Genomic DNA, 24,514 nt, shown 5'->3' on the forward strand with positions numbered 1-24,514 from the left:
TTAACCATGTGTCCACTTTCACTAAAGAAGAAACCCTCTCCAGTTCAGTTTTGTATGTTGCAAGTATTTTTCCAAGCTGCATTATACAGATACCCCTGCTGTGCTCTGAATATGACCACATAATGCATCCTGGCAGGACACAGTGATCAAAAGTGAAACTTATGGGTGTAGAAAAATAGGGCACCCCCAGCACCCTCGCAGATGTGCTCACTCCACTCCTACGCAATACATTTCAGTATTTGTAGAGACTCTGATTCATGCAGTTCAGAGCTGAGATATCACATAATTTCTCAAACGTATACCAGTGCATCTGTGTACTTTTTCTATTATTCTGTCTGCAATGTTCTGTATACAGCAAGGTTCAGTAACTGACATCAATTTTCTTATGTAGAGTTTGAGAACTTGTCTTTAAAAAAACAACTGACTTACTAGTGCCCCGTAAAATATAAAGAAAGCTTTATTTGCATTTGTATTGTGTTTTGCTCTAAAGTCTGCTTACTCTGTAAGATATGTGAGCATATTATGTGGACGATTTGTAATTTACACAGAATGTTCCATGTTTTACAGGCAATAGTATATTACACTCTGCTGCAGACAGTGTAACTAGTGCTGTACAGAAGGCTAGCCAAGCCCTTAATGAACGCCAGGAGCGACTGGGCCGAGCGGAGGAATCTACGGCAGAGATGATGAACAGTGCACAACAGTTTGCAGACACTGCGCACAAGGTGATGATCATTTATTTTCCAAGCTCAGGTGGAGTCATAACCAAGGCTGCACTGCAGTGACAATGAGCTGTGAGGGTGATCATTTACACATCAGTGATGGCATTTCTGTGCGTTCGTTTAAAGCAGACGTATACTGTATAATCAGGGTACATTTAAACAGGGCTGTGGAGTCGGAGTCGTGGAGTCGGGCAATTTTGGGTGCCTGGAGTCGGAGTCGGGAAAAAATGCACATACTCCGACTCCGACTCCTAATGAATTTGTAACTGTAATTAAAATAGAAAATATGATATAATGTTCTATTTCTCAGATAATAGTCATTAAAAATAATGTATATATACAGTATATATACAGTAATAGCTGTGCTTAGTCCACAAAAATGAAATAAACCAATCAAAATTAGTTACTTGTGCTGCTTCAATAAAGCAGTCCCCGTATTTTTAAGGTCAGATATACATATCTGATTGTGACTGTATATATGATGTGTACACAGGAATCTCTTATATATACTAAATAACATCTATGCTGTAAGAATAAAGCCTGATGTGTAGCTATGGCACTAATAGAGATGGTCAACAAGATGGAAATAATTCTGCATTGATGCTGATTTATGCAAATGTATGCACTCCCTTTGCTGATGAAATAAAATAATTTGATATGTTATTAAAATTTGGTTTGGTGACTACAAATTAAAGGGTAACTGAGACGGATGAAAAGTAAAGTTTTATACATACCTGGGGCTTCCTCCAGCCCCCTTCAGGCTAATCAGTCCCTCACTGTCCTCCACCACCCGGATCTTCTGCTATGAGTCCTGATAATTCAGCCAGTCAGCGCTGTCCGGCCGCATGCCGCTCCCACAGCCAGGAACATTCTGCACCTGCGCAATAGTGCTGCACAGGTGTAGTATGCTCCTGGCGGCGGAGTGTGTGCATGCGCACTACGCCTGACTGGCTCAAGTACCTGGACTCATAGCAGAAGATCCAGGTGGTGGAGGAGGACAACGAGGGACTAATTATCCTGAAGGCGGCTGAAGGAAGCCCCAGGTATGTATAAAACTTTAATTTCATCTGTCTCAGGTTTACTTTGTTACACAGTAGTACTATACTCTACATATGCACTCCCCACAGAGCTGCAGGGAATCCACTGAGAATGCTGTGCACATTGAACACAGAGGTGTTGTCTGTTTACAATCTCCTCATTCCCCTGCAGAGTACCTGCACATCATTCTTACATGTACCCACACTTACATTGCCTAGGGCCTGATAGATGTTCTTTTTTTCCGGTTTGTACCTTTTACAAGTACTCTTACCAAGGACTAGTTTTAGTCTAAAGGGAATAAATATAGTAGTCTACATATCCTTCTCACTTCAGTTGTCTTGTAAAATTCCTAAGCGTTGGCAGTTATGAGACGAATTTTATGTTACATACTTTTAATCAACAAAATTGTAATATGCAAATTAGAGGAGTCGGAGTCGTGGAGTCGGAGTCGGTGGAATCCTAAACTGAGGAGTCGGAGTCGGTGGATTTTTGGACCGACTCCACAGCCCTGCATTTAAAGCACATCTATACCCCAAAACAAAAAAACACCAAAGTTGGGCTAGTACTGTCTAGTTCGGCACTGCCCTATAAACCTTATCCCCACAGCACAGACTTTCTGCAGGTAGAGAGGGGGAGGCCTGATCTTTACTGCAGAAATGGCCATCACAGTACCTCAACTTTTTCTAGTGACTTTTCCTGTGGTCATTGGTGCACCAATGTGTGCATTCTAAAGGTGCCCATTAACATACTATCTCCCGTACGATTAACTATTTGATCAGATATCGGTGATACCGATCAGTGACGAATGACTGATTTACCAATAGTTCCATCAGTCCATTTTTTGTATTGATTTCACTGGGCACAATTTGATCGATAGTGGTTTGGAAGCTCGAACAATCGTTTTTGCGATTGTACTGTTAATGGACACCTAGGGCTCGATTCAGTAAACGGTGCTAACTCAGTTAGCACGTCTAAAGGCTTTGGCCGTGCTAACTAGGGTGCTAAGTAGTTAGCACATACAAACTACTTAGCACCGTAGTTAGCACATGCAAACTTAACACCGTAGTTAGCACATGCAAACTACTTAGCACCGTAGTTAGGACATGCAAACTACCACTTAGCACCGTGCTAACTAGGGCTAAGCAGGGCTGTGGAGTCGGTCCAAAAATCCACCGACTCCGACTCCTCAGTTTAGGATTCCATCGACTCCTCGACTCCTCTAATTTGCATATTACAATTTTGTTGATTAAAAGTATGTAACATGAAATTCATCTCTTAACTGCCAACGCTTAGGAATTTTACAAGACAACTGAAGTGAGAAGGATATGGAGACTACTATATTTATTCCCTTTAGACTAAAACTAGTCCTTGGTAAGAGTACTTGTAAAAGGTACAAACCGGAACAAAGAACATCTATCAGGCCCTAGGCAATGTAAGTGTGGGTACATGTAAGAATGATGTGCAGGTACTCTGCAGGGGAATGAGGAGATTGTAAACAGACAACACCTCTGTGTTCAATGTGCACAGCATTCTCAGTGGATTCCCTGCAGCTCTGTGGGGAGTGCATATGTAGAGTATAGTACTACTGTGTAACAAAGTAAACCTGAGACAGATAAAATTAAAGTTTTATACATACCTGGGGCTTCCTCCAGCCGCCTTCAGGATAATCAGTCCCTCGTTGTCCTCCTCCACCACCTGGATCTTCTGCTATGAGTCCAGGTACTTGAGCCAGTCGGGCGTAGTGCGCATGCACACACTCTGCCGCCAGGAGCATACTACACCTGTGCAGCACTATTGCGCAGGTGCAGAATGTTCCTGGCTGTGGGAGCGGCATGCGGCCGGACAGCGCTGACTGGCTGAATTACTAGGACTCATAGCAGAAGATCCGGGTGGTGGAGGACAGTGAGGGACTGATTAGCCTGAAGGGGGCTGGAGGAAGCCCCAGGTATGTATAAAACTTTACTTTTCATCCGTCTGTTACCCTTTAATTTGTAGTCACCAAACCAAATTTTAACAACATATCAAATTATTTTATTTCATCAGCAAAGGGAGTGCATACATTTGCATAAATCAGCATCAATGCAGAATTATTTCCATCTCGTTGACCATCTCTATTAGCGACACGGCTACACGTCAGGCTTTATTCTTACAGCATAGATGTTATTTAGTGTGTATGTATATATATGTATATTTGTATATATATATATATATATATATATATATATATATATATATATATATATATATATATATACATATATACATACAGTGGAGGAAATAATTATTTGACCCCTCACTGATTTTGGAAGTTTGTCCAATGACAAAGAAATGAAAAGTCTCAGAACAGTATCATTTCAATGGTAGGTTTATTTTAACAGTGGCAGATAGCACATCAAAAGGAAAATCGAAAAAATAACCTTAAATAAAAGATAGCAACTGATTTGCATTTCATTGAGGGAAATAAGTTTTTGAACCCCTACCAACCATTAAGAGTTCTGGCTCCCACAGAGGGGTTAGACACTTCTACTCAATTAGTCACCCTCATTAAGGACACCTGTCTTAACTAGTCACCTGTATAAAAGACACCTGTCCACAGAATCAATCAATCAAGCAGACTCCAAACTCTCCAACATGGGAAAGACCAAAGAGCTGTCCAAGGATGTCAGAGACAAAATTGTAGACCTGCACAAGGCTGGAATGGGCTACAAAACCATTAGCAAGAAGCTGGGAGAGAAGGTGACAACTGTTGGTGCGATTGTTCGAAAATGGAAGGAGCACAAAATGACCATCAATCGACCTCGCTCTGGGGCTCCACGCAAGATCTCACCTCGTGGGGTGTCAATGGTTCTGAGAAAGGTGAAAAAACATCCTAGAACTACACGGGAGGAGTTAGCGAATGACCTCAAATTAGCAGGGACCACAGTCACCAAGAAAACCATTGGAAACACATTACACCGCAATGGATTAAAATCCTGCAGGGCTCGCAAGGTCCCCCAAGGTCCCCCTGCTCAAGAAGGCACATGTGCAGGCCCGTCTGAAGTTTGCCAATGAACACCTGAATGATTCTGTGAGTGACTGGGAGAAGGTGCTGTGTGCTGATGAGACCAAAATAGAGCTCTTTGGCATTAACTCAACTCGCTGTGTTTGGAGGAAGAAAAATGCTGCCTATGACCCCCAAAACACCGTCCCCACCGTCAAGCATGGGGGTGGAAACATTTTGCTTTGGGGGTGTTTTTCTGCTAAGGGCACAGGACAACTTTTTTTTCACTTTTGAAGAATTTTATTGTAGTTATCAACAAGAAAAAAAGAAACGACTTCCATGTACATAGTCAAGTATCTTGAATCAGACTTAGTTAGTAATATTGAACAATCAGCTAAATCAGAATCACTTAGCATAGTGTAAGACAGCAATATGAAACAAGTACAAGCTATAGAGAGTAATGTTATATCATTTCTCAACAGTCAAACTTATCAAGATAATGAGAGAGCTAAAGGGGTGAGCTTCATGTAGAAGAGGGGGGGGGGGGGGGGGAGTAGATACTTCAGCATATCAGCAAGTGTATGTCATTATCAGTATGGCAGTGATATTATTTGAGCATAATCAGATCATAAGCTGGAGAAGATTTGAAAGCCAACCAGTTCTCCCATGTAGTTAAAAATTGGTTGGATTTGCCAAGGGAAGAAGCGATAATTTCCTCCATATCATAAATTGTGTTAATTTTCGAAAACCAGAGTTTAATGGAGGGAGGGTCCAGGGATTTCCAGAGCGAGGGAATTAAGCTTCTGGCAGCATTTACTAGGTGGATTAGCAGAGAGCGCCTATAAATTTGGATTGAGGCTGAAGTGGCGTGTAGTAGGAACATTTCAGGGGAGAAGGAAATGGATGTGGCGGTTAGCTGTTCAGCCAAGGTATGCACTTTGTGCCAGAATGAGGTTAGTGTTGGGCAGGACCAAAAAATGTGAAGTAGGTCTCCTCCTTGAGAGTGGCATCTCCAGCACTCGCTGGATGGCAGTAATTTGGCTTGGTGTAGGAAAGCTGGGGTCCTATACCAGTGTGAGAGAATTTTGTAGCCTTGTTCTTGGGTATTCACATTTAAGGAAGCTTTATGGGAGAGGATATAGATTTTGTGCCAAGTCTCTTGGGGTAGGGTTTTTTGCAGTAGGGACTCCCATTTAGATTGGAATGGTCCAAGCTCTTCTGGGGTAGGGTTTGAGGTTATAAGATTATATATGAGAGAGATCGCATGTCTGACTGGTTTTTGAGCCGAGGCCCACATTTCAAAGGGTGAGAGAGGCATCTTTAAGTTTGCTTTTCTTGCTATAGTATTAACAAAACTCCGGATTTGGAGATAATCCCATAGAGGAATGTTGCCGTCAACTGTAAAGGAGGCTAAATCCTCGCGAGTTTTGCACTGGCCGTTAAGAGTAACGTCTTTTAGCGTTAAATATCTATTGTTAAGGTTGGGGAGGAAGGAGAGTGAGGTACCGGGTGGGAAGTGTGGGTTGTTAAGCAGAGGGGAAAGGGGGCCCGGGATTGAAGTTAAGGTCTTTGATTTGGCCAGAGAGGTAATGTTTTTCAGAGAAGCTATCATCAAGGGATGGGTCAAGTTGTCTATTTGAGATCTGTTGGGGTTTGACCATGGAAGAGCTCTCAGACTGCTACTAGAGAAGGCCTCTTCAATCTGGATCCAGCGTTTAGGGAAAAGAGGTGTGCACCAATCTAAGATTCTACTCAAGGAAGACGCCTGATGGTATGCTTTGGGGTCAGGGAGGGCAATGCCCCCTTCCCCCTTTGGTAGAGTGAGGGTGGAACGTTTTATTCTGGGGTGTTTCTGGCCCCAGAGATAGCCTGAGAGTATGGATTGTAGATTGTTAAAAAATGAGTTGGGCACTGTAATGGGTAGAGTTTGGGAGATGTACAGAAATCTGGGTAAAAGATTCATCTTGATGGCAGACAGTCTGCCAAACCAGGAGATATGTTGTTTAAATGACCAGTTCTTTATGTCTTTGGAGAAACTGGTAATTAGTGGAGCAAAATTTAGTTGGTATAACAGGTCTTGGTTGGTGGACAAATTGATGCCCAGATATTTGATGGATTGTTTAGCCCATTGGAAAAGGAGCTGAGAGGCCAGATTGGCGGCTAGGGACGGTTCTAATGAGATGTTTAGGGCGTAGGATTTAGTAAAGTTTATCTTGTAATTGGATAACAGGCCAAAGCATTCAAATGTATCAATGAGAGCAGGCAGGGAGGTCTCTGGGGCAGTAATGAAAAAAAGGAGGTCATCAGCGAAGGCTGAGACTTTATGCTCCTGTCCATTAACTGTGACCCCTTTGAGGAAAAGTATCTGCCCTAATTGAGTTTAGGAAGGGCTCTAGAGTGGTAATGAAGATCAAGGGGGACAGGGGGCATCCCTGCCTGGTCCCATTTGCGAGATCAAATGAGTCTGAGAGGATGCCATTGACCTTTATTCGGGCAGAGGGATTTAAATAGAGAAGCATGATCCAATCGAGCATCTGGTGACCCAAGTGCATATGCTCAAGGGTAGCTTGAACAAAATCCCAGGCCACTCTGTCAAAGGCTTTCTCGGCGTCCGTGGAGAGGAAACAGCCCGCCACGGAACACCGAGAGAGCCATGACTGTAGTCCCACCGCTCTCATCGTCCCATCTCTTGCTTCTTGCCTGGTAGGAAGCCAACTTGATCATGGAGGATTCTAGTCTCAAGAATTGGGACCAATCTGGTAGCCAGGATCTTGGCAAAGATTTTGATATCTAGATTTAGCAAAGAGATGGGACGATAGCTGGAGCAGTTTTGAGGGTCTTTATCAGGTTTGTGGATCACTGTGACATGGGCCTCTAGGAGCTGTTTAGAGGGGGTCGAGTATTTTGTGATAGAGTTGAATGCTTTAAGAAAGTGTGGTGCTAAAAGTTCCGAAAATGCTTTGTAGTAGTGGGCCGAGAGACCATCTGGGCCGGGGCTTTTGTTTGTTTTAGTGTTTTTAACTGCCTCCGAGAACTCTCCCATGGTCAGAGGAGTGTTAAGAGCTAGTTGTTCCTCACTTGATAGTTTATCTAGGCCAAATTTAGAGAGGAAGATCTCAATTTCCTCCTTTCTGTTTTTTGGTATGGAGTTGGAGGTCATGGGGGAGGGAAGATTATACAGATTTTTGTAGAATAATCTAAATTGTTCTGCAATCTCTTCAGGGGCTATTTTTTTCATATTTTTGTGGTCAAGAATACATCTCACCGAGGTTTTTGCTCTTTGTTCTCTAAGGGCCTTTGCCAAAAAGGATCCAGCCTTGTTGGCGTGTTCATAGAAAACTTTCTTTTGAAGGAGAAGTTTACGTTTTGCTTGGATAGCCAATCTGGCCAGGAGTTGTTTGCGTAGTTCCGTTAATTTATTTAAGTTATCTTGTATGTGTTTGAGTTTGTGTTGGGCTTCTAGAATGTTGATTTGGGAATACAGGTTGTTTAGCTGAGTAAGACGTTCTCTTTTGGCCCTAGCTCCCAACTTAATGAGATGGCCTCGGATAAAGGGTTTATGGGCTTCCCAAATGGTGAGATCTGAGGTCTCCTGGTTGGAATTTATCTGGAAGAAAAGGGATAGCTCGTTTTTTAGTGTATCTAGGTTAGGTTGGCTAGAGAGCAGGAAGGGGTTCAATTTCCACGAAAATTGTTTAGCATTGCTACTGGGGACTTTGATCGTGCAAGTGATAGGAGAGTGATCTGCTAGAATCTTAGTTTCTATCCTGGCTTCAGTTAATAACGAGATGTCTCTTTGCTGGAGGAAGAAATAGTCTATTCTCGTGTATTTTTTATGGAGGCCAGAGTAGAAGGTGCAATCTTTGTTAGTCGGGTGGAGGAGACGCCAGGTGTCAATCAAGGAGATTCTGTCAAGGGAGGACTTAATTTTTTTCAATGCCTTGAAGGTTATAGAGGAGGTACCTGTGGAGGAGTCCAGGAGGGGGTGTAGGGGTACATTGATATCTCCACCTAGTATAAGGACACCTTTCTGTACAAGTAGTATTTCATCAATCACTTTTGCCATAAATTGAACCTGTTTGGAGTTAGGGGCATACACGTTGGCTAGTGTCACATCGAAATCATCTATTGTACCTTGAAGAATCAAGAAGCGTCCCTCTGGGTCGGATCTCTGGGTGCTGCACTTGAAATCAATGTCTTTATGGATGAGTATAGAGACTCCTTTGGTTTTGTCACTGGGGGAGGTGGCAAAGTAATGGGTGGGGTATCGTTTGTTTTTAAACCTGGGGACAGCGTTAGATTTAAAGTGGGTCTCTTGGAAAAAGCCAAATTGGGCTCTTTCTTTATGTAGGAAGTCTAAAAACATTGATCTTTTTTCTGGGATATTTAGGCCGTTCGTGTTTGATGAAACAAATTTCCAGGCTTGGGTGGTGTGTTTTGTATTTGGGGCCATTATGTCTAATATGACAGCACACAGAAATCCGATGCCACAGAGAAGGGAGCAGCCTAGTGACACTGTCATCAGGATAGTGACAGGAGAATTAGAGGGGGGGTGGCGAAGACAAGCACTCAACTGTATACTGAGGTAAGAATGACAATATTAAAATAACAATGGTAAACTCAAGAATAAGTAACAGTAATCACACGTGGGAGAGCCTTCTAGTGATAGAAGGATCGCACTAATAAATTTGTGATGAGGTCAGAGGAAACGAAAAATCCTCTGTGTTGGGGAGAAGGCCTGGGGCCTGACAATTGGAAGGATGCAGTAAATAAGTCAACCAAAAGTCTTATTTGTAAACGAGCATGGGGGTAGACCCGGAAATAATTCCTTTCGTTGCACAACAGAAAAAGAGAACAAAATTAAAGATTGGTGACCCATCTACCTGTAAAGGAAGGTTATTAACACAAGTCAGAGGGGAACAGATAGAGCAAAGCTCACGATAAACGTAACAGCACGAGCAAAATCATCTGATCTGGTGACCAGGGTGTGTAGAGGGCGAGCTCTTGTTTGGTTTTGTGGACCGTAAAAAGTTTAAGGGCATATGTATATATAGTCCATATATTGAGATCGGGTAAGTAACTGCCACCCTGGTAAAAACAAATAACGTAGGTTGTTGGATAAAAGTTAATCATCGTCATCGCCCAGGGGTCTCAGGGGGGTCGAGAGAGGATCATTGAAGTGAGATTTCTTGCTTCTGGGGGTGGAAAACTTCTTGGAGCTATTTCTTAAAGGGGTATTCACCTTAGATGAAGTGGGGAACGGTGTCTTTAGGTTTATGGAGCCAGAGTCTGATAGTGGAGTTTTATAATCCGCGTACCAGAGTGGGAGCTCAGGTGTATCAATGCCCAAAGCCTCACAAAAATCAGAGAGATCATCAGGAGAGCGGAGTACATACATGCGACCTTTATCCATTACTGCCAGGGCGAATGGAAATTTCCATCTGTATTTTAGTCCTTTTCCCGTAAGAAGTTGGAGCAGCGGTTTAAGGGCTCTCCTGTTAGCTAATGTGATGGGGGAGAGGTCTTGGAAAATGGCTATTTGGTGCTCATTAAAAGTAATCTCTGATTGATCTCTTGAGGCACGCAGAATTGCCTCTTTTAAGTTGAAGGATTGTAGACAGCAGATGATGTCTCTCGGGGGGTCCCCCTCATTGCCCTGGGGACGAAGGGCTCTGTGAGCTCGTACAAAGTCTATGCTGTTATCTTTGGGCTTGTCCAGCAGTTGGTTAAAGATGGCGGACAGCGAGTCAGCTAGCGCTTCGTGGCCTACGGATTCCGGAACTCCTCTTATGCGGAGATTGCACCGCCTGCCCCTGTTGTCGAGATCTTCTAAGTGGCGTTCGTGTTCGATTAGCTTGTTGTTGTGGCCAAAAGAAACTTTCGCCAGTGTTTTAATTTGGGCATTGCGCTTAAAATCTGCTTTCTCTATGGTGTTGATGCGTGCAGCTATTTCCGCCATTTCATCCCTCACCTCGGCTATTGCCGTTCTCAGGGTGGATTTAATGTCATCCGCAAAGGATTTGAGGTCAGCATAGGAGATGTTATTGCCCCGCTTTGCGGGCCTACCGTAGTCCTGGTCGGAAGATCCAGACTGCGACACTGCCGGTGAGGCTGCACGAGTCGGCGCCATCTTGGAGGCCTCAGATGTTTTCCTCGAGGAGTGGGTTTTAAATAGTTCCGGGACAGTCCGTCCGAGCTGGGCTCTGGTATCTCTGGGTGTCCCTCTGAGTTGTTTGGAGCGGCTGGGTCTGCTCATTTCAGGTGTTAGCTTGCTGGGGATAAAGCTTTAGGAGTCCGGGTCTGGAGCTGCTCTAGCGTGCGTCCATTCCGATCAGGCGCCAAGCCACGCCCCGGCACAGGACAACTTAATCGCATTAACGGGAAAATGGACGGAGCCATGTATCGTGAAATCCTGAACGTCAACCTCCTTCCCTCTGCCAGGAAACTGAAAATGGGTCGTGGATGGGTGTTCCAGCACGACAATGACCCAAAACATACAGCAAAGGCAACAAAGGAGTGGCTCAAAAAGAAGCACATTAAGGTCATGGAGTGGCCTAGTCAGTCTCCGGACCTTAATCCAATAGAAAACCTATGGAGGGAGCTCAAGCTCAGAGTTGCACAAAGACAGCCTCAAAACCTTAGGGATTTAGAGATGATCTGCAAAGAGGAGTGGACCAACATTCCTCCTAAAATGTGTGCAAACTTGGTCATCAATTGCAAGAAACGTTTGACATCTGTGCTTGCAAACAAGGGTTTTTCCACTAAGTATTAAGTCTTTTATTGTTAGAGGGTTCAAAAACTTATTTCACTCAATGAAATGCAAATCAGTTGCTATCTTTTATTTAAGGTTATTTTTTCGATTTTCCTGTTGATGTGCTATCTGCCACTGTTAAAATAAACCTACCATTTAAATTATACTGTTCTGAGACTTTTCATTTCTTTGTCATTGGACAAACTTACAAAATCAGTGAGGGGTCAAATAATTATTTCCTTCACTGTATATATATATATATATATATATATATATATATATATATATATATATATATGTAAGAGAAACAAATATTAGGTAGTGTATCTGGTTACAAATGGTGGCTGGATAGGCTAATTTATAGCACCTCTTATGCTGGGTACACACGATGCAATTTCCCATCCAATTGACAGGTGATCGGATGGGAATTTGCATCGTGTGTACATGTCCAAAGTTCACCCGATCGATAAAGCGATTGATTTTCCAATTATAAGTGTGCAAAATCGATCACTTTATCGATTGGGAGCTAATCGGACATGTCAGAAGTAATCGCCCAATTCCCTCCTGACGGGCAGGAAATTGCATCGTGTGTACCCAGCTTAACAGATCCTGGCGTCACTAGGAAGCGACCTCCTCCTCTGTTATATTTGTACACTCTTTGTGTGTGAGATAAAAGCCTGTACTGTAGGATGGCTCATCAGTAGCAAGTAGTATAGGTATTTACTGTCAGATGAATTATTTCCAACATGTCCGATCTCATTTTTGTTTTTCAACAGTTTGCCATTCACGTCTATCGGAAATCGATCGGAAATAAATCAGACATGTTGGAAATAATCGATCAGTGTGAACCTAGTTTTATTCTGGGAATACATCACAAGATTTTTTGGCAGATAGATGGTTCGATAGATAATTTCCAACAGGTCCAATCTGATTTTCGATCGTTTTTCTGAGCAATTTTTTTTATAGAAGTGAATGGGAATCGATCGGAAAAACGATCGGACAGTAAATCTGCTGGAAAATCTCATTGTGTACCTAGCATTAGGTAAATAACCAGAAAGCTTCTTGTTTATTTTCCTAAGTTATCTGTACTTGCCGATAACACCCAGCTTACAGTACTGGCTTTTATCACATAGAGTATAGAAATAACTGTTACAGATGAGCTGAACGGAGGAGGACGTCACTTCTTTGTAAACGCCGGCCACAATCTGTAAGAGGTGCAATAAATTAGCCTATTCAGCTGGCATTTATTACCAGATACACTACCTAATATGTGTTTCTCTTTCTATTAGAAACATGCTACTAGGGTTATCCAGTAAATTTCGCTGTAGTGCCCCTTCAACCAAACTATTGTACCTCCTCACCTAAAAGCCTCCAAAGGACCTTTACTTTCTCCTAGCCATTGCAGTTGTCTGTCTGTAGTTTCATGAAAAAGGGGCCCTTTCTAGCCCCATCTGTAATGTGTGTGAGAAAGTTTGTACTGTCCATAAATTTACAACAGACGACTGCTGAAGCATGCTGAGGTTTCTGCAGATCCCACCTGTCCTGGCCAACTGATCCCATCCCGGTAAAGTACCTGTGCCTCCTTCAGCACATCACTCTCTTGCATTACTCTGCATGAGGGTGGGAAAAACACAGGCTACTTAGTGTCTAGAGAACAACGGTAGAGGGCAGGGGCAGTAATTGGGGGCCACTACTGTAACAAGGGGCAGTACTGGATAGCACGGTTATAACAGGCAGCCATAAGGAAAGGTTGGACTACTATACCAGGGCAGGCAACACTGTAGCAAGGAGCATCATAATTGAAGACACTACTATAACAAGGGGCAATAATGGAGGGTACTACCATAATGGGGCAAAATAACAAAAAGCACTGCTATAACTGGGAGCAGCAACAAAGGTTACTAATTCATCAAGGCAACAAGAAAGGGTACTGTTTCATCACTAGGTAATAGTAGAGTGCTATTTAGAGAAACAAACAAGCACTAAGTGTACTAAATCACCAAAAATGACATGCACATCTGAATTGATAATACACAATTTATTAATGTAATTTTATACATGAATAATGAATACGGTAAGTTAAGACGTACATAAAATGCAAAAATATGCTCAAGTTAATGGTATTTTCACAATAAATCAAAATTACTTAGGCACCAATAAAACCGAGTCCCCAGCTCTCCCTCTGAGTCTAGTGTTTTTGTATACTTTGCCAGTAAAAATCGTGAATTGTAGTTGATGGCTCTGCTAATAACCAGTTGTTGCCAATGGAATTAAAGGAATACTGTAGGGGGTCAGTGGAAAATGAGTTGAACTTACCTGGGGCTTCTAATGGTCCCCCGCAGACATCCTGTGCCTGTGCAGCCACTCACCGATGCTCCGGCCCCGCCTCCGGGTCACTTCTGGAATTTCAGACTTTAAAGTCTGAAAACCACTGTGCCTGCGTTGTCATGTCCTTGCTCTCACTGACGTCACCAGGAGCATACTACGCAGGCACAGACCGTACTGGGACTGCGCAGTACGCTCCTGGTGACATCAGAGGGAGCGAGGACACGGCAATGCAGGCGCAGTGGTTTTCAGACTTTAAAGTCTGAAATTCCAGAAGTGAACCGGAGGCGGGGCCGGAGCATCGGTGAGTGGCTGCGCAGGCACAGGATGTTTGCGGGGGACCATTAGAAGCCCCGGGTAATTTTAACTAATTTTCCCCCGACCCCCTACAGTATCCCTTTAAGGAATCTCTCATCAACATAAACTATATAAATGGGAATGAGAAATATTTTCTGCAGGCTACCCTGTATAAGCACACACTCCTTTCTGCATTAACTATTCCCAGGTGTCCCTCAACCACACCTTTTGGATTTATTATAGCTTTCAACTTGATTGCTAAGAACTTAGCACTTATTTGGCAAGTAAATATGCCTTTCTTTCTTTGCAAGTGCCACGAGGGCTTTTCTGTAACCTCAACACCATCTTGTCTATATTCATTAGGACACAATTCCACTGATGTCACCACCGAAATGTTTTCAAATATTTTTTTTCTGCCAGGTTTTAATGTTTTTTTGTATACTTTTGTTCTGTTGCTGGTATAACTTCTCCTGTCTTATATTTCTGTCCACAGCTTGCCATGAAGCATAAATGCTGACACTCTAGAGTGTGAATTAAATATTGAGAACCCCTTTGCCCCTGCCGAACTGTACATGCCAAAACCTCAGCACAATGTTATTACCAAGTATATTAACTCTTTAATTTTGAATGGGACACCTATTTACCTCTTCCTGCCAATCCCATCGTGCTTTTCAGGCACACGTGGTGCCAATTGCAAGGGTACAGAATAACTCTGGGAGGAGTTAGTTCTGGATGTAACATGCAGGGTACAGCTTCCAGCAGCCACTGTCACGCCACAACTGCACGGACATCAACCAGAATGTCATTCATCGACCAGTGGAAGTATTGCATCCCAAGATGGCGCCCTCAGAGGAACTCCGCCTACTGGCTGAGGATGCAGGACACACATCGTTTACCGTAATTACCAGCTGTGAGTTGGCGAGCCGCATACCTGTACTGATGTGAATGCCGCCTCGCTGTACCACTAAGGAACTGAAAGTGGCCGGTTAGTGGGTGATCGGTGCTCTTCCAAGAACTGTCGCAAGTTATATAACATTGAAGGCAAGACCCCTGAATTTCCAGTAACAATATGAAGTAGCTATATATAGACAAGCACTTAAAAAATAGCTTGCATTGCCTTTCTGTGAGTCTCTGGACACGTTTTTTGTTTTTCTTATTTTTACAGCGAATTTTACCCATATTTTTTAGAGTTGAGATCATCCATCCAGCTCACTAATCTTCCATGTCAGCATTTCTACAGGGCTGGCATCTTTTTAACATTTTCACGTGCTTAATTTTGAACCATGTTGCATAATGATATTCTGAGCAATAAAGTGGTTACTTACATCTTGAGAAATATCCATCACGGCTTTGGCTTCTATTTTTCAGTAACAGATATAGTATTTGTGGAATGGATGTGTGCCGCATTAGAGCGGAATTGTACTTCCTGCCAAGTGATTAAACAGGTTGCAGACCTTAAAGGATAAATGTGTTTATGACATAAATAGGCTAAATTAATCCCAAATTGCTCTCTGATCAATAAAGTGATTATGCAGGTTTCAGATTTTAAAGGGTAAGTGTGATTATGTGCTAAATTAATCCCTAATGCATACATTTAACCCCTTAGTTAGCCAATGTATTTAGAGGCTTGCAAGTGCTCTAGGCCTATTTATTTTAGCACCTTTTTGTATTTCTTGTTTTTCCCCTGCTTCTAATTAGTACTGCTGTAATGTGTATTTATGACCACTTGTCAATAGGGGACAATGTGAGACAATAATAGAGAACTTCTGCTTTCAGCCTCTATAATTTCTGCTAGCAGAGAGAGAGAGATCAAAGCATTCCGAGAATTTACAGCACAACAAGTTCTGCCACCTGATATTCGGAGTTCAGCTTCCCACTAAATGTCTACAGCCACTAACTGGAATTCGGCTATATGGTAGCCGAACTCTGGTGCCCAAATTATTTAAAGGGAACCTGAGGTGAGTGTGATATGGAGGAGACTGCTGGCACGGTAAAACGCTGCCTCCCAAGGTATGGGCGTACATACTGTACCCGCCGCTCTCGCCGGTCACAGCGCTGCCCCATCGCCACAGGCTCCTCTCTCTGCCGTCTCTATGACAGCAGAGGGCTGACAGCCGCTCAGTACCCGTGTTTATTGGCTCCTGGTGCTGTCTATCTATGGGAGCCAATGTGAGCGGCTCTCTCTGATCACGTGGTCAGGAGCCAATGAAAGCGGCTCCTGACCTGCTTACAGAGCGGTATCGGCTGGGGCGCGCGATTCAGTGCGACGTTGAATCTACGTCCAGTCAGGCCCACAGAACCACCTGCTGGACTTAGCTTCATACTGCGTCAGCCAGGAACAAGTTATGGCCCCTTTCCACTACCGTTAAGGATGTGAGGCGATCGCCGCATCGCCTCGCATCCCCCCGCAGGTACTTCCGGTTGCCATCCATACAACCGGATGCGGCGTCATGCGGCTTCCAGCCGGCGGCTATGAGGACTGGCATGCGTGCTGCGGAAAACTGCAGCATGCTATCCATAATTTTCCCCTCATCGCACCGGATCGCGTAGGTAGATTTGCATCAATGGAAACTACACCATTGACTTGAATTGGTTGCAGTTACCTTGAGTTGTGATGCGGAGCAGTTTCCGCATAGCAATGCGTCTAGTGGAAACGGGCCCATAAGCAATGCAAGTTGCCTTACTGTCCCCCTGATCATGTGTGTCTAATACTTTTTGTCAAAGAACCTGGTACACACCATGCAATTTCCCATCAGATTGACTGGTAAGATTGATAATTCTCACAGGCCCAATAAGCTGCCAAATAATAATGGGATCCATTTTCCGAACACTGCTGCACAAAATCGATCCCGTCATCGATCGGGATGTGATCGGACCTGACAGAAGTTATCAATTTGCCCCATCATTTGCTGGAAATTTGCATGGTGTGTACGAGGCCATAGCTGCATGCTTGTTTCGGGGTTGTGACTCAGACACCACTGATGTTCTGAAGAATAACCGGACTGCCAAGCAATTGTTATAGTTTAAAAGGAAATAAATACAGCAGTCTCCTTATCCCTCTCACCTCAGGTTCACTTTAAGTGGCGCCGCCATAGCAGCAATTTACATTGGTAAATTGGGTGCTGCCATAGACCACCATCGAACCATATACCCAAATTACTGATTTATCTCAAATTGCTTGCTGATCAATGATGCATTTAAAATGAATGACTTATTTTATTGCATTGAAGAAATCTGAGACCCCTGCCCAGTCTGCCTGTTGTTAGTAAACAACCTGCAGTTTGTACATTCTATATAGGAGTGCATTATCTCCTGCTAGCTTCCACTGCTTCTCCCTCTGCCCTCCTATCCTCTTGTTTAGTAAGCATTACTCATCTATCGATGAATCCCATGTGGGCATGGTGGCTATCTGTATGTCAGGCGTGTTCCAGTGTTTGTCATGGAGAAGGTACAGATACATATATTTTGTCAAACTAACAAAATGTATAAGTTGTTTTGACAAATAGTACGGTATGTTTAAAGGTCTGATTTACGTATATACAGGGAGGAAGTGGATTGCAGTGAACACGGTTTAGACTGGTTGATGCAAATGTTATGCTCATTTTAATTGGAATGTATGCAGCTTGAAAATGGACCAGTCAGTTACTGCTGTGTATGATTGGTCCAGATATAAGCTCCATAAATTTGTGTCAATTCTAAATTATTTGCATCTCATTGACTATCCCTATTGGTGACTAAGAAGGACAGAGGGATAGGGGAACATTTTAGCAGCCACAGCACTTCTAAATAGGGTGTCCATTCTGCTTATAATATAGGACTTTAAAAAAAAAATATGGGCAACAAAGGAGTTCTTAGATCTTTTTATGGGAGAGAACAAGTCACAGATTATATTTGCCCTGTACCTGTACAAATTTGGAGAGGATTTAACAAGCCTCTTGTAAGTTAACTTACTCTGTAAAATACTTGTGTCTTCTTTACTTGTTTTTATACTGCAGTGTGTTCTTGGCTGCACTAAAACTTAGGGAACTTCACTTCCTCCCACCATTCTGAGTAAAACATTTTCCTAACACACAAAGCAATAACGACTAAATACAGTACCTAAAAGTTACCTAAAAAATAGTTAATTTACTTTGACTTGCCAGATTTATTTGCGAACACTTCCATGCTAATGACTTTAAAGCTCAGGTAGAAAGGAAAACCTTGAGGTGTACATGTGTACAAATCTTTAGCAAAGCTAGTTAAACAGAGCCTGTGTTCTGCTTTGAAGCAATTGGTTAATCAATAAAACTTAAACATTAAAAAGCTAACCAAGTTGTTAGTTAACTAGTGCAGTTATTTTTTAAACAATAAATTATATGAATTCAGAGGAACTGGATGGAAAAGTGGGCGATTGCACATGGAGGTACATTTCAGATTAATCACTTGGAATCAACGGTTTGTGTGCCATGCAATCCTCCAATTCCTGTTTAAAGAGTAGTGATTATCAAAATTCCCATTTCCATTCATTGTGCAAATCTTTAGTGGTGTTTGACACCTGTCCAACCCTGCCTTCTGGAAGTCACTTAGTCATGCACCCTATGTTGTACCTAATCTTTCATCCAGAGCAACAAACATGTTGCTAGCCTCTACGCTAGCTGCAAGTCTGTACAGCACTTAAAAGAGACTCTGAAGCGAGTCTAAATCCATGTTTTTAACTTTTATTAATGTTAAGCACTATAGCTAGTGCTAAAACGCCACATCCCTGCAGCAAAATGAGGAGTTTATACCCCCCAAATCTCCTCTGCTAAGTCCGGGGAGCACTTCCTGTTTGAAGCAGAGTTGTAGCGCATCAATTCCCACTGATCGCCACCTCTTCCCGCCCCTCTCAATCTTCCTTCACTGAGAGGGGCTGGGAGAGGCGGAGATCCATGGGCAGATTGACGCGCATGGAGGCAGAGCTACAGCTCAAAGCTCTGCCTCCATGGACAGCAAAATCCACGACCAAGAAAGTCTGGGATATTGCACAGGGGATTTAAGGGGAATAAACCCCTCGTTTTGCTGCAGGATGCAGCGTTTTAGCACTAGCTATAGTGCTTAACATAAATAGAAGTTAAAAACGTGGATTTAGACTCGCTTTAGAGTCTCTTTAAGCCCTGATCCCTGTTGGTGGCAGTAAATGTTACTGTATATGTAGGTTTTGTTTGAAATTGGTGGAAATTTGCATACCACGAGAGTTGCTTGCTCATGGCTAGTTCTGATATGACCTAAGCACGTTTTGGAGACTATTGTCACCCAGATAATTGTAGTTTCGTATAGGTTTGCTCTACCACTTGTGTTTTCCAGCTCAGGAGAATCTCTGTAACCCAACCCTGAGATGTTGGATAACTCTGGTTTCCGAAGGAACATTTTTTTTCCTTACTAGTGCAAATAAATCTACAGTACTTACACTTGTTACATTTTCAGTTCCTGAAATCATTGTGATTGTTTTGGGTAAAAATCTAAACTAGGTATGGGTGTTTGTGGTCCCAAGTGATTGGGCAACCTAGAACATCCTTCAAGGGCACTATTGTTGCCATAGTGAGGCGGATGAGTTTCTCCAAGGTGGAATTTTCCTTAGATACTGGGTCTGTTAACTCGGGTGGAGGAGCTGAACATCACAACTTGGATCCTGAAATTGCAGGCTAAAAGAACATTGAGCCAGATTTATCAAAGGATTACTGACAGTTTTTTCTTCTTAAACAGTTCTATTCAGCAGGGGAACTGTTCTGCATGATAATTAGAAACTTCTTAAATCCCACTTAATAGTGGCAGTTTAGCGTGAATTTCTAGAACTGCACTTCAGTTAAGAATTGTGCAAATCAATCCCTAAACTGCAACAGACTAAGAAGTGCTTAATAACACTTCTCCAGATTGTGCAGCAGTGTAGACTAGAAATGATTTGTGAAGGGCTCCTTATCCTTGCTGAATTCCTCAGTCAGAGCCGCACAATGCACTGTCTGATAAACCTTTCTAGCTCCTTCTATTATAGAACAGTTTTAGAAGGAAACTGCATCTAGTGATTTCTTAAGATGTCTGAGACAATTCTGCACAAATTTCTAAAAACCTACCAATATTTTGTCTCAGACACTGTTAACCTCCCTGGTGTTCTGATTAATTGCGGCCCACGGCCGCGGGAGGGTTTCTTATAGTTATTTTTTTTTTTTAACATGTAGCTAGCCTAGCGCTAGCTACATGCTTCTCCTCTCCCTTCGCTTTCCCACCCACTCCTCCGATCGCCGCCGGCGCAAATACCCAACAGGAAATCCCGTTCTGAACTTTTTTCCCTGTATGAGCTTCCCCCGTCGCCATGGCGACGATCGGAATGACGTCATGACGTCAGGGGGAGCCCCGATCCACCCCATAGTGCAGCCTGGCAGTGATTGGCCAGGCTGCGCAAGGGGTCTGTGGGGGGCCCTGTTTTGCGGCGGATCAGCGGCGATCGGAACAAACAAGCAGCTAGCAAAGTGCTAGCTGCGTGTTTGCAAAAAAAATTATGCAAATCGGCCCACTAGGGCCTGAGCAATACACCGCAGCGTTACTGGCCGAGCTGAGCTCGTCCGTAATGCCCAGGAGGTTAATAAATGTACCCCATTGTTCCCTAATAGAGTGGTTCATTGAACTGTAGCACAGTGGCGATAAGAAGAAACTTCATCTTAAGGTTATCTTTGACTATTAAACCAGTATCCAGCTACTACAATAACTAGTGAGATAAGGGTATTACAAACTAACCTAGGACTTCATAGATAGAATCATTTTTCGTATGTACCTGACATTTCTTCCTAAGCAGTGACCTCTCTTAGAACTCAGGATTTTGTACTTCCATTCTTTTCTACCAATTCAGCTAATTAAAAGGAAAAGTGTTTCTCTGTTGAATATAAGAAAAACTGAACCGATTTATGTAAAGTGTAGGAAACTAGATCCATATTTTGGTTAAAGGTCCATACCCATTATGTGATTTTTTTTGACCGCCTTTTTTCGCGACTGGTGACTCTTTTTGCAGCATACAATAGTTTTTCGTGATATTGTTTAAAATAGTTTAACAAACATTTGTTAAACAAAATGTAGCGATGTGTGACATGTTGGATCCTTTAATGCAGATTGTTCAGATCCCCATTGACCACCGTGGACATTACTGCAATCGTTTAAACTATTGTTTAAACAATCATTCGCACTGTCGTTACCGCAGTAGTGAAGATGGGTCGGGGAACGATTGTAGGTCACCACCGATATCCGCCCCCCCCCCCCCATCCATCTTCACATGGGTACTTAGCTTAAAGGGACACTGTAGGGGGGTCAGGGGAAAATGAGTTGAAGTTACCCGGGGCTTCTAATGGTCCCCCACAGACATCCTGCGCCCGCGCAGCCACTCCTCAATGCTCCGGCCCCGCCTCTAGTTCACTTCTGGAATTTCAGACTTTAAAGTCTGAAAACCACTGCGCCTGCTTTGCCGTGTCCTCACTGCTTTGCCGTGTCCTCACCAGGAGCGTACTGCGCAGGCCCAGTATGGTCTGTGCCTGCGCCGTGCGCTCCTGGTGACATCAGGGGACGCGAGGACACGGCAACGCAGGCGCAGTGGTTTTCAGACTTTAAAGTCTGAAATTCCAGAAGTGAACCGGACGTGGGGCCGGAGCATCGGTGAGTGGCTGCGCGGGCACAGGATGCCTGCGGGGGACCATTAGAAGCCCCGGGTAACTTCAACTCATTTTCCCCCGACCCCCCCTACAGTATCCCTTTAAGAAGTGAAAGGGTCTGATGTTTCTCGCATTTGGGGAAGAGCCCATTTTGGAAGACTTTTCCGGGTAGATTACTGGAAACTATGTCATTAGGTAATTCTGCTTTTTCACAAATACCACAGAAATCTGTAACAGCAGAAGTCTGTGTATTAATAAGATGTATTTTCCAAATATCACATTCTTTCTCTCCTGTGGGGAAGTGGTCAGGTCAAAGCAAGGTCATTCCACTCCTGAATTCCTACTCGCATATTCCTGCTCTTCATTCTATCTCCAAACACTTAACAGGAATGTTTCCACTGTATTACCCAGAGCTGTGAGTTGGAAGAAGGGTTATGCATACATGTCTGTATATATGTTTATAATGTATATATATTGGGTGTAAATATAGTGTTTTCATGACTCGTTTGAAGTATCCCCTGCAATGTCTTACATTTCATACCCTAAAGGGAACCTGAAGTAAGAGGCATGTGGAGATTGCCATATTAATTTCCTTTTAAGCAATACCAGTTACCTGAAAGTCATGCCGATCTGTCTGTCATCCATAGTGTCTGAATCACACACCTGAAACAAGGATGCACCTACTCTAGTCAGACGTAAAGTGTAGATAGTTTCGGCACAAGGTGTCTGGCAATGGAGGAGAGGTGGGGCAAAAGTAGCTGTTACTCCAAGTTAAAAGTACAATCACATTCACAAGAGTAGAAGAAATCTGGGCCCCAGCTTGCAAGTAGATGTCACCTTTATTTCATCCTCCTACCACCAACATGCAGTATAAAAAAAAAAAACATGCTAAGCTCAAACAGGCTTTGCATGTTTTTTTTACTGTAAGTTGGTGGTAGGAGAATGAAATAAAGGTGACATCTAATTGCAAGCTGGGGCCCAGATTTCTTCTACTCTTGTGAATGTAATCTAGTCAGACTTTAGAGCACTTGATCTGCATGCTTGTTCAGGGACTATGGCTAAACGTATTAGTGGCAGATGATCTGCAGGACAGCCAGGCAATTTGCATTGTTTAAAATAAAATAAATGTCGGCCTCCGTATACCTCTCGCCTTTTAAAGAATAGGTATAGTCCTACAAATATATGAATTCCTTTACTGACATGCACTGTTCCACAGTGCTGTATTAAAATGATCATTCTCCATCGCCTGCTGTCTGTACCTGACACAAATGTGCTTCAGGACCTGCCTTTACATATGTAGGAGTTCAGAAACTGTAAGCAAAGCTGGCCATTGGCATTCTGCAGGTCATGTGATCCCACTGATTACATGAGGAAGAGTGACATAGATGCGGTTCCAGGGCTGTTGTCTTCTCAGTACAGTACCTTGCCATATAAGGAAAAAAGATGTCTGGTGATATAGTATCTGTAACCACTTTTCTTTTAATAATACAATGAGGCCAAGTTCACAGTGGGACGTGAAGGGAGGCATTGCAATGCAGAATGACGCACTGCAGTGATAAGGCCGGTTTCACACCATCAACCAGCGTTTTGGATGCGTCAGGATCGGTTGATTGCACCTCAACACTAAACGCAGGCTTTGGAGTTACGCGTGGTAATGATTGGCAGCAGGGCAGACTATAAGTGAAGTTCTGTAGCGCTCACTTTCTCTGGCTAAAATAAAAATTGCATGGAAATGTATTGAAAAAAATACGCTTCGGCGCATTGCAGCACACACGCAAAACAGTTTCAAATATCTGTGGCGCTATTGACTTACATGACTTCAGGTCAACGCACGTCGCCGCGCATGTTGGCCCATAACGCGCTGATGCTTTCACATCAGATGCGATATCGCACCACACCATGAGTGAAATGTCCCGTAGACTTTCATGAAAAGGGGTGTAAGTCTACGCGACATTCACAGTGCGATGTTAGCGATGCAGTGTAACGTGTTGCTTTATGGTAATGCTCTGCTGCAGTGAGAAACTGCTAATCACACGTTAACAGGTACAGGGAAGCATACTTTTCATTGTCGGTATGCTTCACCTTTCCTCACTGTAGGCGACGTAATGCAGCTGTATTGTGTAGTACAACTTTCTTGCTCTGTAGCGTTGTGTTCCTGTTAAAACAGGAGCACAACGCAACATCCCAATGTTACCATAAGTCCCACCAATTACCATAACACTTCAATTAATAACTTACTTAAAAGGGAACCTGAAGCTCACCTTCGGAACTACTTGGGGATGCGAGTAGTTCCAAAGGCTGCCCAAGGAGTACCAAATATCTAGGATGGAGCATGAACGACAGACGGACGGATGGAGGACCAGAAAGGGTCTATGTATCCAGAGTCTTCCCTCTACTTAAGTCAGAATCAAACTTTTGTCTTAAATAAATTGATAAAATCCAAGAGTAAATATATAAATGATTTTCATGATATTACATGAATGTCCTTTTGTAATAATTTTGTCTTGTCAATAGCAGTCATAATAATGGTAATATGCTAGCTGTCCTGGAATAGTTTTCTTTTTGTCAAAATGAAAAAAAAATGCCTTCCCAAGTTCCCTACTCCTAAAAATGACTTTTTTTTAGATATTCCATGATTCTATTTTATATTTAAACATTTACAAACTAAGTGTCCGAGAGTTAAAATACATTAACTATTGACCTTTTTCTATCTCTCCCCTGCCCTCAGAAGTTGTGTTCTGTCAGGAAAACT

The 24,514-nt window shown here is 43.0% G+C and overlaps 1 protein-coding gene across 1 annotated transcript in view; it reads left to right on the plus strand.

Moving 5' to 3' along the window:
• The window catches only part of STXBP6 (syntaxin binding protein 6), a 133,253-nt gene extending 117,800 nt beyond the window's left edge, over positions 1–15,453 (plus strand). Inside the window, exons 5-6 of the mRNA XM_068251788.1 lie at positions 568–725; positions 14,607–15,453. Of these exons, the coding sequence (XP_068107889.1) occupies positions 568–725; positions 14,607–14,630 (182 nt within the window). The 3' untranslated portion in view covers positions 14,631–15,453. The remainder of the gene's footprint in view (positions 1–567; positions 726–14,606) is intronic.
• The last annotated feature ends 9,061 nt before the right edge of the window (positions 15,454–24,514 follow it).

Source organism: Hyperolius riggenbachi, chromosome 9 (genome assembly GCF_040937935.1).
Source record: "Hyperolius riggenbachi isolate aHypRig1 chromosome 9, aHypRig1.pri, whole genome shotgun sequence".
NCBI lineage: Eukaryota > Metazoa > Chordata > Amphibia > Anura > Hyperoliidae > Hyperolius > Hyperolius riggenbachi.